This window comes from Micromys minutus, assembly GCF_963924665.1.
Source record: "Micromys minutus genome assembly, chromosome: 6".
Classification (NCBI taxonomy): domain Eukaryota; kingdom Metazoa; phylum Chordata; class Mammalia; order Rodentia; family Muridae; genus Micromys; species Micromys minutus.
In genome coordinates, this window is record NC_137975.1 from 52,303,370 (window position 1) to 52,319,919 (window position 16,550).

At 43.3% G+C, this 16,550-nt stretch overlaps 1 protein-coding gene across 1 annotated transcript in view; it reads right to left on the reverse strand.

The window, feature by feature from the left end:
• Positions 1-1,488: 1,488 nt before the first annotated feature.
• DHTKD1 (dehydrogenase E1 and transketolase domain containing 1) overlaps positions 1,489-16,550 on the reverse strand; it is a gene marked incomplete at its 5' end in the record, with an annotated part of 37,271 nt that continues 22,209 nt past the window's right edge. The window contains 10 exons of the mRNA XM_080917823.1: positions 1,489-2,041; positions 3,227-3,312; positions 5,174-5,343; positions 5,783-5,865; positions 6,800-6,964; positions 9,602-9,708; positions 11,049-11,199; positions 13,410-13,549; positions 14,316-14,400; positions 15,533-15,845. Coding sequence (XP_080773949.1) covers positions 1,937-2,041; positions 3,227-3,312; positions 5,174-5,343; positions 5,783-5,865; positions 6,800-6,964; positions 9,602-9,708; positions 11,049-11,199; positions 13,410-13,549; positions 14,316-14,400; positions 15,533-15,845 — 1,405 coding nt within the window. The 3' untranslated portion in view covers positions 1,489-1,936. The remainder of the gene's footprint in view (positions 2,042-3,226; positions 3,313-5,173; positions 5,344-5,782; positions 5,866-6,799; positions 6,965-9,601; positions 9,709-11,048; positions 11,200-13,409; positions 13,550-14,315; positions 14,401-15,532; positions 15,846-16,550) is intronic.

The window sequence follows — 16,550 nt, forward strand, 5'->3', positions numbered from 1 at the left end:
TAAAATGTTTCTTACAAGGTGAAAACTTTTATTTTGCTAAGAATAATGTATCGTTTTAAGCAAAATTCTCCCATTGTTTTTAATATTTCAGTTTACTAACTACAGAATTGAAGCTCTATTTCTCAGTGAACATTAAACATATATAATTATGGATAACAGATATGAGAAATTAATATTTCTAAGAGGAATAAAATACAGTAGTGTTTCATTTGAAATCTTTCGAATGGTCCCTTTCTTCAACACAATTCAAACTGTGGTTGAGATAAAGGTGAAAAGACAGAAGACACTTTTATGGCTCATGCAGGGAAAAACCGTAAGGAGAAGTAGTAAACTTGTGAGGTGCAGTGTAGGAAGAAATTTTAAAAGAGTAAAAATATTTCTAGATATATTAAATTCCATCTTATTTTGTATCTAGAGTTTTGATATCTTTTCACTTAGGAAACCAAAAGATCTGAGAATAAAGGTACATCATTTTTTAACTTAAATATACAATATTATTCTTATTAAACTTGCCTTTGAAACTTTACTGATTTATATAAGTAGTACTAAGTTACAAGATTCATAAGGCAGAAAGAAAAGGGAGGGAAAGGGTTAAAGAACTGCCTCAGTGATGGAACCAGTAAGTTCAAAGCACTGGAACTAACACCCAGCCTCAGAAAAGACTGATATCATTGCCGTAGCCAGAACCACCCGTACATCAATGATGTAAGACATGGTCCATTGCTGGTAAAATTGGAAAGGTGATGGGTGTGTTTCAGCACTTCCTATGTGCCCATCACCTTTTAGAAAAACTGTCATAAAGCCAGAATGGTACATGGTAGATGCTCCTCAGAACCAACTCAAGTGATGCCACATTGCTACTGTTTAGGTTTGCTTCCAACACTAGGTTCAAACTCTATGGAACCCCAAGTACCTGGTTTGGGAAGGTGGCTAAAGCTTACTGTAATTTATAACACAAATATACATACCTACAACTTTTAGAGACAAAAGTGATTAACCTGGCACTGAAACCCCTCTATCAGACACCAAAGTTAATGAAAAGGTTAGAAGATATCACAGCAATATAATGGGGGGATGGGAAACATAATAGAAAAAAAACAAGTCCATTTTAATACAGCTAATACTTCATAACTTAAATTTATTAGGGGCCAGGGCTGTAGCTTAGTTGGTAGGGAGCTTGCCTACCATTCTTAATGGACACTCATCGCCAGCATGAATTGGGCATGGCTGCACAAGTCTGCATTTCCAGCACTCAGGAGGTAGAAGTGAGATCAGAAGTTCAAGGTCATCCTCAGCTATCCAGTGAGCACAAGGCAGCCTGGACTACAGGAAGCTCTGTAATGGTGCAGAGCTAGATCAGACAGTCAGGAATTTGTACATAACAGCATTTACTTTTAAGGATCATGGATAAAACCTGAAAGAATCCAGAATGGTCCAGTTTTAGTGGTATCTGTTGGAACATTTTTGTAGAGCAGCTCTAAGATGACATTTAAAACAAAATTATTGCTGACTTTAAAAGGGGGGGAAATATGGCAAGTTATGCGTATGAAACCGTTTAAGAGGTAGTGTTGGGGCCACCTCTTCACAGCCCCACATTCTGGCCAAAGAACGTTCTCTACTCGTTTACGGTCAGTGACAGTGGAGTCAGAATCCGACTGCCTAATGACCTCCTCTGCCAGTTAAACTCATATCTAACCAAAGCATGAAAAACACTATTGTCCCACAAAGCGCGAAATCTACTGCCTGTTTCATGTGCTTATAAAATCAGTTCCCCTGGGTAGCCCATGTACTCCAGATTCAGTTGTCCAATTCAGTCCAGAATTTCAGAGGCACACAAACTTCCACACTAAGCTAAAGGAAAGGAGAGGGAGGGAAGGAGCAAGCTTTCTTCCGTTGGCACGTTGCGTAGAAGGCAATCCTGCGTTCTCCGAGCACGTTAGGAAGTGAAGGTCTTGGAGAGGATGTCTTCATGCTGCTGCTGGTGCACGGTGCCAATTCCCACTGCAGGCGCTGGCAGAGGGGGTCGGCTTACGAGACGGAGCTGTCGTTGGAGTGAAGAAATCAAGTGACATTTAAGTGCACTAGAGTTCTGCTCAGTTCTACTAAGAAGGTATACATATTCCCTGTTCTTGTTCAAGCGAAGAAGAAATATTGAATTTCAGAACAGAGTAGGAGGAATAATCTACCACTGAGTTCAGGCATAATAAGGTGGGAAAAACAAAACTATGTTTTGGTCTTAGCTCGTTTTTTAATTAGAAATATTTACATGTGAAAATGATTTGAGCCTAGCAAACTCACACAATGAATGAACTACATTCTAGTGCACATGAAATAAAACAATGCACAGAGGTACCACTATTCTTGTTGTTTCTCCTTCCCTGAGGAAAATAAAGACATATAGTCTAACAGCATTGTATAGGCACATAGGCTGACAGTGCTGTAATCATGTTAAAAATCAGTGTTAACGGTGTTGGTACCAAGGTGTAAAACAAGCCAAAACCATTCGTCAGCATCTTTCTCTAGTACTTGTGCCAGACACCATGAGTGAGCAATAGGGAAAGTAAAAACATGCAAGGTTCATAGGGTTGTTTAATTTTGTTTGTCTTTTGGAATGCAAACATGTTTTAGCCTAATATTATAGGTTGAATATCCTTAATCTAAAATCTGAAATTCTCCCAAATCTGAAACTTTGAAATTATCATTTCAGTCCTTAAAAGTCTTAGGTCTTGGAGCACTTTTAGAGTTTGATTTTTTTTAAGGATTCTCAGGCTAGAAAGTCTATGCAAATATTCTAAAATTTAAAAATAGTTTCACAAACTCAACATTTTCCTCCAACAGAATAACCTAAAGCTAGATATTTTTTTACTCCCTCTTCCTCTTGCATGTCATCAGATCTGACTATGTGCCCTGAGCTGGTCTCAAACTCATCAACAGGAGGGAATCCAACCTCCCAATATAGGTATGCATCACCATGGCCACCCTAAAGTAGATTTTATTTCACTTTGTCTTTAAACAAATGAGCAGTCTGGCAAAGTAATCCACATGCTGTTACTCCAAGATAAATGAGAGACAGGGGTGGTGTGTGTGTGTGTGTGTGTGTGTGTGTGTGTGTGTGTGTGTGTGTGTGAAAGAGAGAGAGAGAGAGAGAAGAGGAGAGAGAGAGAGAGAGAGAGAGAGAGAGAGAGAGAGAGAGAGAGAGAGAATGACCCTAAGAGTAGGCACTCACCTTACAAGCCAGTTGTTTTTCAAACCTTGGAGAAACAAAAGACCATGGACCCATGTTCTGAGGCTCCTCCTGACTCCAGACAACATCTACAAAAAGAAGAAATTTACTTTAACTTTCAATCAGCCAAAAGATTGATTGTTGCTAATGTGTGGGACCGGGAAGACTCCAGACAATCAGGATGAGGAGCCGTGGGGGTTGAAAGGGATTGTTTGACTCAAATAAACTTCCATATCAAGAATGTTCAGAAGAACAGCTGGATGGATGGTTAAGAGATAAACTTCCAACCTCATTTAGATATATGCTTTTCCAACATGTTAGCATGTTTAAAATTTTATGTATAGTATGTATGTCTATATAAACATATGTCATGTGTGCGGGTGTCCAAGGAGGCCAGAAGAAGACACTGGATCCCTTAGAGTTGGAGGTATAGGTTGCTTGAGACACCGGGTGCAGATACTGGAAAGCATCTCAATTCCTGAGCCATCTCTCTAACCCCTGCTGTGTTCTCTCTCTCTCTCTCTCTCTCTCTCTCTCTCTCTCTCTCTCTTCTCTCTCTCTCTCTCTCTCTCTCTCTCTCTCTCTCCCTGCCCCCTTTTTCTTTTTTTCTGGCAAGTACATAAATACGTGTTCACAAGAACGATCACAATGCAAAACAGTTCTTCGAAGCCCCACGGCTCCTCGTCCTGATTGTAGCCAGGACCCGCCCCAGCCCACACATTAGCAACAGTCAGTCTTTTCTCTATCTGTGCTGTTTCACCATTACCAAAATGCCGCATAAATGGACTCATGAAGTTTTGGTTCTTGCACGAGTTACCAAAATACATTTGTGATGTATCCAGGTTGTGGATAGCAACAGCTCATTCCTGGGGTTCAGTGCTAGCCTGCTTGCTTTTAGCATCCTTGAAGCCCTGCAGATTGATACCACACAGTATCTCCTGTTTTATTGACAAGTATGATATTACACATGATTCTTGCTACAGGGGAACTGTGTTTATTCATCCCCTAGGTGGAGAACAGTTTGCTTTTTCCCAGCTTGAGACAATTACAAACGAAGCTGCTTTAAAAAAAAAAAATAATTAAAGCTGCTAAAAGCACTTGGATGAATGTTTTTCTGTGACTCTGTTATCATTTTCTGGGTAAACCAGCAGGAGGAATTCTGGGTTACATGGCAACTTGGGTTTTTGCATGGAAAGAAACCAGCTTGCAGAGTGGTTGCAATCATTTGCAACCTCAGGAGTGGTGAGTGAGGTTGCTTTGAATCCTAGTGAGCACTTGCTATCACTTTGCTCGTTTGTTTGACTGTTCTGGAGGAATTGTTTTTCGCTTGTATTTTAAATGTATTTTTGTGTATGGATGTTTTACCTGCGTGTATATCTATTAAGCACATATGCACCTGGTACCCTTAGAACCCAAAGGAGGGTGTCAGATCCTTTGAAACGACAGTTTCAGATAGTTATTAACAGGTCTTGGGGATTGAGCTGGATACTTTGAAAGGACAGCCAGTATCCATAGCCACTGAGCCATCTCTCCAGCCCCTGCAATGATTTTTACAATGCAAGGTTTTCGTGCTGACTAAGCCCATCTTTTGATGACACAGCTAAAAACGTTTCATCTAATCAAGCCTACATTTACATGTAGCTCTGTAATCCCTTAGTTTCCACAAGATGCCTACAGATACCAAATTTTCCAAGTACCAAAAGTAAAATCATATTGCAATTATCACATATGATGGTAGCATCATATGACCAACAAATTCAAGGAATGTTTAGATGATAGTGGGAACACTGGGTGGGACCCCCATGAGAAACCTGGCCCCAGTGGTAGTCCACAACATGTCCTCAGAGCCCATGAGCTTTGATATTCTAGTATCTTTCACATCCCCCTCCCTGCACTCTACAGTTCCGGGTATCTGTAAAGCAGAGGGCCCTAACCTCAGCACGCCTTTACCTTGAACATGTTTGTATTTGCCCATCTCTTGTTGTAATGAATCCAGCGGGAAAGGGCAGAGCTCCTCCAGTCGAATGATGGCAGACGCATGCTTCTTAGCCCCCAAAGACTCTCTCTGCTTCAGCAGGGCATAGAAATGTTTGCCGGAGCAGAATATGAGGGTTTTGACACTGTTGGGGACAAAGCAGGCAATGATGTGGAGAGAAGCATCCCTAAGAACTGCATCAGAAGAAGGAGGACTAGTGTTGCTGATAAAGCTGCTTAGGGCTTTGCTGGTGGACTCGTCTGCTGAGCCAGGCAGCTCACCTTCCATGACATCTGTTCCCAAAGTCTGCTCTTTCATACACACCCCTTAACGCATGCCTATAAGGAGAGGGGCTGAGCTGTACCTCAGCAGTATAATACTTCCCTAGCTGGTGAGTGTATTCAGTCCCCCCCATGTGCATACACACACAGGTGCTCACACACACACACACACACACACACACACTCAAGGGCACTCATATGCACACACATACACATACATGCACAAAAGAAAGCTTATATGATGGAAGAATTTTGTTCAGTTAATAAAACCTGGAAGCAGGAAACAGAGAGATAACAAATTACTTTTTTGGGTCTACTGACGAATCACCAATGACAGGTTTGAATGCTGTTCCTGGCGCCATTTCTTCAAGAGTTGACACAGCTGCCTAAGGGAGAAAAATGGCCAAATGCATATCAATGAATGGAGAGCAGCTATGCCATAGCCCCAAGCAGGTCTTCTAAGAGCAGCTCCAGAATTCTGGCATGGAACTGCACATAAGGATACATATCTATACCATGTTCTCCAAGATCCTGTTCTGTGTATTTCTTAAAAGATAAGAGCTTGTACAATAACGCAGTTTTGTTTTCTTCTGTGTTTTTATCTAAGACAGAGTCTCACTACATAGCTCAGGATGACCTAGAACTTGCTATGTAGACTAGGCTTGTCTTTAAGCAACAGAGATGCCCCTGCCTCTGCTTCTGTAGCCAGAAGAAGCTGACCATTGTGATAATTTTACATTTTGACTTGGCTTCTTTGAGACTTTTATTTCAAAATTGTTATATCACAAGAGCACTTTCAGAGAAAAACAACAAAAACAACATACACACACACACTTTTCTTAAAGAGATTGTATGACTTCTTGAATTTCATGTGATGTCTCAGGAATCCTGAGACTATTGATGGAAAGAACTACAGAAAAAGTCACAAAATAGCTGCTTGGGACTGAGAGATGGGTCAGGGATCAGGAGCACTGGCTGCTCTTCCAGAGAGCCAGAGCTCAAGTCCCAGAACCCACAACGCCCGGCTCACAACCACCTTTAAGTCCAGCTCCAGGGGATCTGACACTTCTTCCTGACTATGAGGGCACATGCACACACATAGTGTGCACACATACAGTGCACATACACACACAGCACAGAGCACAAATAAAACTAAAATAGGCTAAATACAGGACACAGAGAAAACAGAATACAAAACAAAGGAAGAAACCCCATGAGTGAGCTCTTTCTACTTACAGGGTACCAGAGTAACATTCTGAAGGGGCTCTTTCTACTTACAGGGTACCTGAGTAACATTCTGAAGGGGCTCTTTCTACTTACAGGGTACCTGAGTAACATTTTGGGAGATGCAACAATGAGAGGCTTTCTGAAGTTCCGGATCATCTGTCTTCTAAGCAAGTGGAAATACTGAGCGGGGGTAGTCGGGTGTACCACAAACATGTTCACAGTGTCGCTGTCCACACCTTCTTCTTTACTATCACACATCTAGATGGATGGGAAGAGAGCACAGGCATGCTGAGATCATCTAATTTAGTCCAAACAATCACACTGGCCGAAGAGAAGCACATGCATTCTCAGTTAATGGTGATATTTCTCTTCATTATGTAACAGAAAAATACTAACAGGCATTTTCCTTGACCCATAAAGTATTAACCACAGAAGAGACAGAGGGTTGTCACCATCTAACCATTTCTAACATAGCTACTTCTAGACAAGGCTATTTGAAAAAGACATCTGGGAGAGACTTTTTAAAAACATATCCTGGAGACTTTCTCTTGAGCAGCCAGCACCCACACATGGGTATGGGATGTAGAGGCAAAAGAATCAGATGTTCCAGGTTATCCTCAACAAACACTGAGTTCCAGCCACCTGAAAACCTGTCTCAAAAGAAGGGAAGGAAGGGAGGGAGAGAGGCAGAGAGGGAGAGAGGCAGAGAGGGAGGGATTCTCTGTCCTTTGCATGTTATGCTCCTATCCTTTCTTCTTCCTCTGGGCCAAGTTTACAGTTATCATTATTCAGCATGTTTGTTCTGAGTTTTAGTTTCCTCTGAGTGCAGTGTATACACAGAGAATACAGTGGTGCCCAGTGTGCAGTGTATACACAGAGAATACAGTGGTGCCCAGTGTGCAGTGTATACACAGAGAATACAGTGGTTTCCAGTGTGCAGTGTATATACAGAGAATACAGTGGTCCCCAGTGTGCAGTGTATATACAGAGAATACAGTGTGTATATAGTGGTGCCCAGTATGCAGTGTATATACAGAGAATACAGTGGTATACAGTGGTGCCTGTGTGCAGTGTACATACAGAGAATACAGTGGTCCCCAGTGTTGCGCGAGCGCACACACACACACACACACACACACACACACACACACACGCACACACACACGCACACAGAGTCACTCACTTTCCACTGCCTGGCCAGCAAGAGTTAAGCAACAGAGATGCAGAGTAAGAAGCCAGCGCTTATTAGCACAAGACAATAAGGAAGAGTTAAGTCTCCAGAGGCCGTCAGCTTCTGGCCCCAGAACAGTGAGAATTACAAGGCCATATCCATCAGTCTTTGGTCTTCTTACAGCTATGTCCCAACTCAATACCTGTGGTGCCAGAAAAGCCCAGCAGCCCAGCTGGCCTCAGACTTACTATGTGGCTGAGGATAGCTCTGAACCCCTCTAATCCTCCTGCCTCTACCTCCTGAGTGTTAGAATTAAATGTACTCAACCATTCCTAAGTCCAGGTTACTTAGGAACAACATAAATGTATCTCTCCCATTTATGGGGCTGGGAAGTCCAATATTGTTCAGTAAACTTGGTGTCTGGCCAGGGTCCTTTCCCTGACTCCTCACATGTCCTTCAGGGTGGGCAAGGCTAGTAAGCAGCTAGCGAGACCTTTACTAAAGACATTCCCAACCCTACGAGCCCCACCGTTAGGACTACATAGCTTACCATAGGCCTCACCTAATTCTCTCGCCTGGTTTTAGGTTAGGGGTGTAATTTACTGAATGGGCTTTTGAGAAAGCACAGCCAGACTGTGACACAAGATAAAATCCTTGGTATAACCAACAGGATTGTCTCCAGAAGCTCCACTTCGTGCATTCTCCTTTCTGATCACAACTTCCTACCTATCTAGCTCACTCTTGTGATGTTCTTATTGCATTCTCTCCCCACCCCCTTTCTCTGTGTGTGTGTCTGTTTATGTGTCTGTGTGTGTGTGTGTGTGTGTGTGTGTGTTGGGTGACTTCCTCAATCGTTTTCCACTTTATTTTTTGAAATAGGATCTCTGGATGAACCTAGATTTCACTGACTGGGCTAGGCTGACTGGCCAGTGACTTCTAGGGATGCACCTGTCTCTACATCCCCAACAATGGTATTCCTCCTACTGCACCCCCTTCTCTCTACCACCCCAATCATGTAGGTGGAGCTAGGAACAGAATGATGGTCACTCACATACTAGGTAAGTACTCTGTCACTGAGCTACACCTCCAGCATAAAACTCTTCTGTACCTGTAAATGTGTGTTCAAGTGGGTGAACATATGTGTGTGTCGTGTGCATGTGTGTGGTGTGTGTGTGTGTGTGTGTGTGTGTGTGTGTGTGTGTGTGTGAGGGGGGAAGAGAGAGTCTGTGTATGTATTGTGTGCATGGCTAGCAGTAAGCCCCAGGGGTCCTCCTGTGTCCTACCTCACTGACATCGCTATTACACGCATGACTTTTAAATGTAGAACAGCCAGCATTTTACTAAGCTATCTCCTCAACCTGCTTTCCTATCCCCCTCCCTTTTTTCAGACTCTATCTTCCTAAATACCTCCCACCTACTCGAAAGCTGAAGAAAATCATCCCTCCTTAGCTTTCTGAGAGCTTAAATCACAGGCATACACAACCATGCCTGACTCTAGGATCTATTTTCTTTGCCACTTTATCTTTTTGATACTGTGACACTATGAAGGCTGAGGCATTGCACCTCCAAGGAGAATTCACATTGTATTGAGTTGGTTTTACTTAGCTATAGCATCTTATGGATAAAGTGCACGAGGTTGCTACAGGAGGTAGTCTATGAAAGAGCAAAGCGCCTAGGAAATAGGAAAACTTTGTTTAGAATCCAGAGGCATCCCACAAACATACCTGCAAGAAGCGCTCTATCCGACAGGATGAGTGGTCAGGCCCAGCCCCGTCATAGCCATGTGGAAGGAGGATGACAAGGCCGCTCTGCAGGAGCCACTTGGCCTCTCCTAGGGAAGCACAAGATGGGGTTTCTCTATGAAACAGGAGCATATATGGACAGGGCTTGGGGGGATGGAACAAAATGCTAGTGTGGTTTCTGAGCCTCCCAACTGCTTCTGTTACATGCATCTTCTAGTGCTGTTCTTCTAGGCTTAAATGGAAATACCCACTTGAATGTGTGGGTCTGTGACATTCCAATGCTTTGGGCTTAAGTGACTAGAAGACTCAATGGTAAATGTCCTAGGATTTCAGACAACATATTCACTATTGAATAACTGGGCAAAGACAAGCAGCTCCTGCCATGTTCACAGCACAACAGACATTGGTCATCATCTTCAAATGGAGAAGAGTAGACACTTGAGAATAGTCTCTGGGGGCAAAAGAGACAGCTCAGTTTGTAAAATACTTGATGTGTAGGTACAAGGACTTGAGCTCTATCCCCAGAACTCACATACAAAGCCAGACTTGGTGCACACTGTAATCCTGAGAAGCCAGGGAAGCAGACAGGTGGCTCCCTAGGGCTTGCTGGCCGGCTAGCTACCTTAGCCTAACCGGTGAGTCCCAGGGTGGGTTAGAACTTATCCCAAAAAACCAAGGAGGAGCAAGTAGTGGTGGCACACACCTTTAATCCCAGCACTCTGGAAGCAGAAGCAAGGGGATCTCTTTGAGTTTGAGGCCAGCCTGGTCTACAGAGTTCCAGGACATCCAGGGCTACACAAAGAACCCTGTTTTAAAAAAAAAAAACCAACACTAGAAATGAAAAAGTAGACAGCTCCTGAAAAATAACACCTGAGGTTTACGTCTGACATCCATTTGCACCTACCAACACATACATATGCACATACACTTGCACACACACACACATACACACACACACACACACACACACACGTAAACCTACACATGCATGTACACCAGCACATTCATGAACTCACACAAAGTAGTTTATGAACATGTCAGAAATCTAGGTTCCTTCTCTCTGGGCAGATTACAAGGGTATCATCAATCCGTACCACCCATTGTCACCATGTCACCACAGAGTCCTGGTTAATTATGCTACTCCACACTCCGGGCACAGGTATGGAGCCACATAGCCTAGGAGCTGTCAGGTCCAACTCTGCTCCCTGCAGCCAGACACATTCCTCAAGAAACAGGGGCAGGTGACATGCTGAAAAACAGCTAGGATGTGCTCCCCAGAAGCTCATCAGACTGCGGATGTCTGGCACATAGGTAATTCCCCAAACTCTCTGGAGATACTGTGGCACAAGAACCCCAGAGGTAGCCCCTTTCCATTCACTTATGATACGAGACCGGAATCGGCCACAACCCGGTCACTCACAACACCAACCTCCAGAGATGAATGTGTCGAAGATGATCTGGGCTCCATTGAAGAAATCGCCAAACTGAGCTTCCCAGAGGGGCAGCAACTTTGGGCTTTCGATGCTCATTCCATATTCAAATCCCAAGACGGCCTCTTCTGACAGGGGGCTGTTGCTAACCTAACAACGAGGGAGAGAGACGTGCAGAGATGTGTTGTAGAAAAGCTCTGCAGGGACGCAAACCTCTCCGGAGGAAGAGGGGGCCTGGAGGGGATCGTGGCTCTCGCTCACAGTCCTTCCTCAGCAGAAGGAGACCTGCCGCCCAGTATCAATGGCGCTGGGGAAGTTAGGACAGGGAGGAAAAGAGAAGACACTGCAGTCCGGTCATTTAAGATGTTCTTCAAGAGTAAGTAGTGCAGGGCGGGAACACCCTGTTAGCCATCAATGCAGCAAGATTCTAACGTGGGCACGAGAAGGGTGGGGAAAGTATCACTGGTGTGTGGGGGGTGGAGGGAAAGTATCACTGGTGTGTGGGGGGTGGAGGGAAAGTATCACTGGTGTGTAAGGGGTGGAGGGAAAGTATCACTGGTGTGTGGGGGGTGGAGGGAAAGTATCACTGGTGTGTGAGAGGTGGAGGGAAAGTATCACTGGTGTGTGGGGGTGGAGGGAAAGTATCACTGGTGTGTGGGGGTGGAGGGAAAGTATCACTGGTGTGTGGGGGGTGGAGGGAAAGTATCACTGGTGTGTGGGGGGTGGAGGGAAAGTATCACTAGTGTGTGTGGGGTGGAGGGAAAGTATCACGGGTGTGTGGGGGTGGAGGGTGGAGGGGAATGTCTTTATTGAAGCCAACACTGAAGGATGTCATGTTGGCAGTTTGCTTTCAAAGGGCTAAAGATGAGGAAAACACTCCTTTTATACACTCAATTTTTAAAACAAGAATTCTGTATTTGTCTGACAAAGAATTCTGTTTGAAACGGGGTCTCACTCTGCGGCCCGAGCTATCCGGGGACCTCACTTTCAATGATTAAGCAGGAGCTGAGGTTTGCACCATGGCTCTCTGATGTCTCAAAACTGGTACTAAACATCAAATCACAGAGAAATCAGAGAAAACCTAATTTGAGGTAAGGGCCAGGGGGACACACACTCAACACTTCTACCCTGGTTCACAAGTCTCTCTTGATCCAATACAGATTTTTTTAAAAAAGTAAAGAAAGGGAGTCATCCCCTTATACAGCTTTCACCAAGCTCCAGTGAGAGGAGAGTCTTGAAACCTGCATCTTCTTTCACCTTAATTTTTTAAAATATTTATTTATTATATATGAGTGCACTGTTTCTGTCTTCAGACACACCAGTAGGGGGCATAGGATCCCATTACAGATGGTTGTGAACCACCATGAGGTTGCTGGGATTTGAACTCAGGAAGATTTGAAGAGTGGTCAGTGCTCTTAACCACTGAGCCATCAGCCCTCACCTTAATTTTTAAGGTAGACTATCTCACTGAACCTGAGGCTCACAGATTCAGCTAGACTGGCTGACAAGTGAGGCCCTGGATCCTTGAGTCTCTACCTCCCTAGTGCTGGGCCTGCCGTGTCTGGCTTTCTACTGGGTGCTCGGGAATGAACTCATGCTTGCATAGGAAGCATGTACTGACTGACTGAGCTCTCTCTCCAGCCCCAACAAATACACGGGTTATATTCTCAAACCAAAACCTACAATAGAAAAGAAGGCAACAGACTACTAAATTGACCTTAAAAGAATCGTTTGTTTCCATAAATACCATGGGCTGTTCACTAAGGTAATTGTTGGAGACACAAGAACGCAGAGACACTGCTCTTAAGACCTTAAAAATCCAAAGAAGTACCCGGGGAGCAAGACAACCTGGAGGAAGTGTTTCTGTTGCATTCTGTTTTGTTTAACAGGCTAGAGATGTTGGCTTCTTAGGCACATCCTTGACTGACTTTAACAAATCTTAACTGTTTATGAACTGCAGTGTTGACTTCACATCTATGTGATATGGCTTAATGACAGATAGGCAAGCCAGAGTAATTGCTCTAGCCTTCAATCCCAGCTCCGATATGGCTCTCATTTGTTTCCTCCAAGTTTACAGACCTCCACGGCCTCCTGACTCAGCACTCCTCTATTTTAAAAAGGATCAAACACAACACTTCTGACATCTGAATTCGGCTGCTTTAAGAATCTACCTGCCAGGTGGGGCCGCGTGCCTGTAATCCTCAGCACTTGAGCAGTGGAGAGAGAGTAGAGCAGAATTCACGGTCATCTCCAGCTACTGGGGAATCTGCAGGCAACCTGGACTCTATAAGACTCCAACCCCAAAACTAACGGTAATGGTTGGCACATCAATATGTAGATGTGATATATAAACATCTTACCTCCAGAAACCCCTTCTGGTTAGGGTCCATATGGTTCAGAGGGATGTAGGCGTTATCAGTGTTCTGGCAAACCACCATGGCATGCCTCTGACTAAAAGTTCCACGGCCAACATCTTGGCCACTCAGACGAACATTGAAACCTGAAGCAAGCAAGCAGGGAAGAGGATTGCTGTGGATAACCAACACAAAAACAAGATGTAGCCCTAGGATCCTTTTTGTTTGGAGACAAGAATCTATCAATGCTGTCCACACTGGTCTTAAACTCTTGGCTCAGTCTCTTGTGGAACTTGGTTAAAGATATGTACTGTTGGGCTGGAGAGATGGCTCAGAGGCTGCTCTTCCAGAGGTCCTGAGTTAGATTCCCAGCAATTGTACGATGGCCCAGAACCATCTGTAATAAGATCTGGTGTGCATACATGCAGGCAGAACATTGTATACAAAATAGATGAAGAAATCTTTTTTTTAACTTAAAAAAATATATACTGTCACACACAGCTATTTGGTACCTTATACTGCTCATTCTGAGAATTTCTCTTAGGATAGTAGAGTCAGTCCCCTTATTAAAATATATCCTCCCCAATGCTAGAGAGAAGGCTCAGTGGTTAAGAGCACTTGCTGCTCTTCCAAGTTCAGTTCCAAGCACCCATAAAAGGTGACTTGCAGCTGCCTATAGTTCCAGCTACAGAGGGATCTGAAGACTCAGACAATAGTATGTGCACATACCCACATTGAGACTCACAAACACGTAGCATTAAAAGCAATAAATGTATGTGTATCTTTTCTATATTTGAAAATCTATAGAAACCCTCTAATCAATGAAAGTGACAAGTGGCCACTGAACTCGGAAGATCGCATGGAGCTCAGAGCCTTTTCTGTTAGCTGTGAAGCTAAAGATAAATGCTGTACCTTGAGCAAGTAAGGAGCCCAAAGCGAGTGTTTCTGCCGTGGCCCAGTCTAAATTGGTTCCATTCTTCACCTTCTCCATTCTTGACTGCAAAAAATTAAGAGGAAGAGAATAAAACAAACTTTTAAAGTTTTATTTTATGTATGCGAGTACATTGTAGCTGTCTTCAGACACACCAGAAGGGGGCGTCAGATCCCATTACAGATGGTTGTGAGCCAACATGTGGTTGTTGGTAACTGAACTCAGGTCCTCTGGAAGAGCAAAACACCAAAGCACATAAGATAAAAATAAATTTAAAAGTTTAAAAACATCCAACAGTTCTGCTAAAATAAAAACTTAAAAAACAAAGGAAGTGTTAAAAAATAATTCAGAGGGCACAGGTCCTACATCAGTGTTTCTAAACCTTCCTAATGCTGCAAACTTTTAATAGTTCCTCAAGTTGTGGTGACCCCTAACCACAATTATTTCTGTTGCTACTTCATATTTGTAATTTTGCTGCTGTTATGAAACATTATTGTAAATATCTGTGGTTTCGATGGTCTAAGGTGACTCCCGTAAAAAGATTTGTCTGACTTTCCAAAATGGCCATGACCCTCATGTTCCAAATCACTCTTCTACATCCTTACTAAAGGAAGCTAAAGACCTTTAGCTCTTTGTTTTCTTCATTTTAGTAACAAAAAGTCCTACACTATAAAATAAATAAATAAAAAACCAAGAAGGGTAACGTCAAGGCTTCCCACCTGAACATACATCAGTCATGGGCAAAAACAGAATATCTAACAAAAGACAATATGTATAACCTTAATAAGTTTAAGAGTATAAATGGTCATCTTTGGAGTATGTGCGTTGATTTTCATTACTTTAAGTTTCCTGAAAGGATTACAGTGTTTTCTGTTTACTAGTTAGAACAATTAGACATATTTCAGTATTTTTCTAGTAAGCATGCATTTCTTAAACATAAAATGTGCTCACCATACATAAAATCCCATAGAGAAGAACAGAAGTTAAGGAAAGCCAAATCAACTGAACCAAAGCTCCAAAACCAACATGAGGACCAGTTGCTACAACCCAATAACATACCATAAATATTTCTCCACAACTGAAAAACTTACAATAAATATTTCTTAGCAACTGGAAATATCAAAACAACATCAGTTTCTTTGCTGAGAAAAAAATAAATAAATAAAAAACCAAGAGGGGTAACGTCAAGGCTTCCCACCTGAACATACATCTTTAGAAGGTGGCTATGTAACTGCAATTCCTCTGGAACCTCCACGGACTTCACACCGATAAACCGCAGCAGCTCTAGAGGCACGCCTGTGTTCCAGGTGGTGATGCATGCTTCCGGCTGCACCAGGCCCTGCCAGCGGGCCTGCAGGTTAGTGGCTGGGGGGCTGTAGTGGGCCACATTGGCCAAGTGGTCATTTAACTTGGTATAGTAGGAGGCTTTTATGTCAGAAACCTCCTCCTGGGTCATGAGTCCACTGGCAATGAGGTGCTCTGCATAGGTATCAGGAATGCTCTTTCGGGCTCTGTTAGAAAGAAACGGGTGGTGGGAAATAGAGATCTAATGCACACAATTCTCAGAGAATCATTGCCAAGAACCTTGTAGGATGTTACCATCCTTAAATTCTAGAACTAGACAGAGACCATGACTGTAAGACACTATAATATATTAAATGTTTCAGAACTGTTACATTTAAATACTGAAGGAGACTGGCATTTTTTATTTTTAAGAAAATGCATCTCAAGAGTTTGTTGTTCTCTCAAAAGACCTGAGTTCGGATCTCAGCATCCATGATAGGTAGCTCACACATGCCTGTAACTCCAGCTCTGAGGGGCCAGATGGCCTTTTTTAGCCTCTGTGGGAACCTGCTCACACATGTGCAAACACACATCAGTTAAAATAAAACTGCTGGGGATGTTAGCTAGTCTAACCTAATTGGTAAACTCTAGGCCACTGAAAAATCCTGTGTCAAAGGAGGTGACTGGCATTCCTGAGGATGTGTCTACTTTACACACACACACACACACACACACACACACACACACACACACACACACATGCCCAACAATTTCTCAGGATACTTCCTCTCAAGGTAGAAGGAGGTACTGGGGTACAGTTTAAAGAAATAAATCATGGGAGTTCCACTCCTAATCCTGCCAGAATCATACTAACTAGCCTCAATCAGGGCTTACCTAGTCTTGCTGTAAAGTTACCATTTCTCTACTTAATG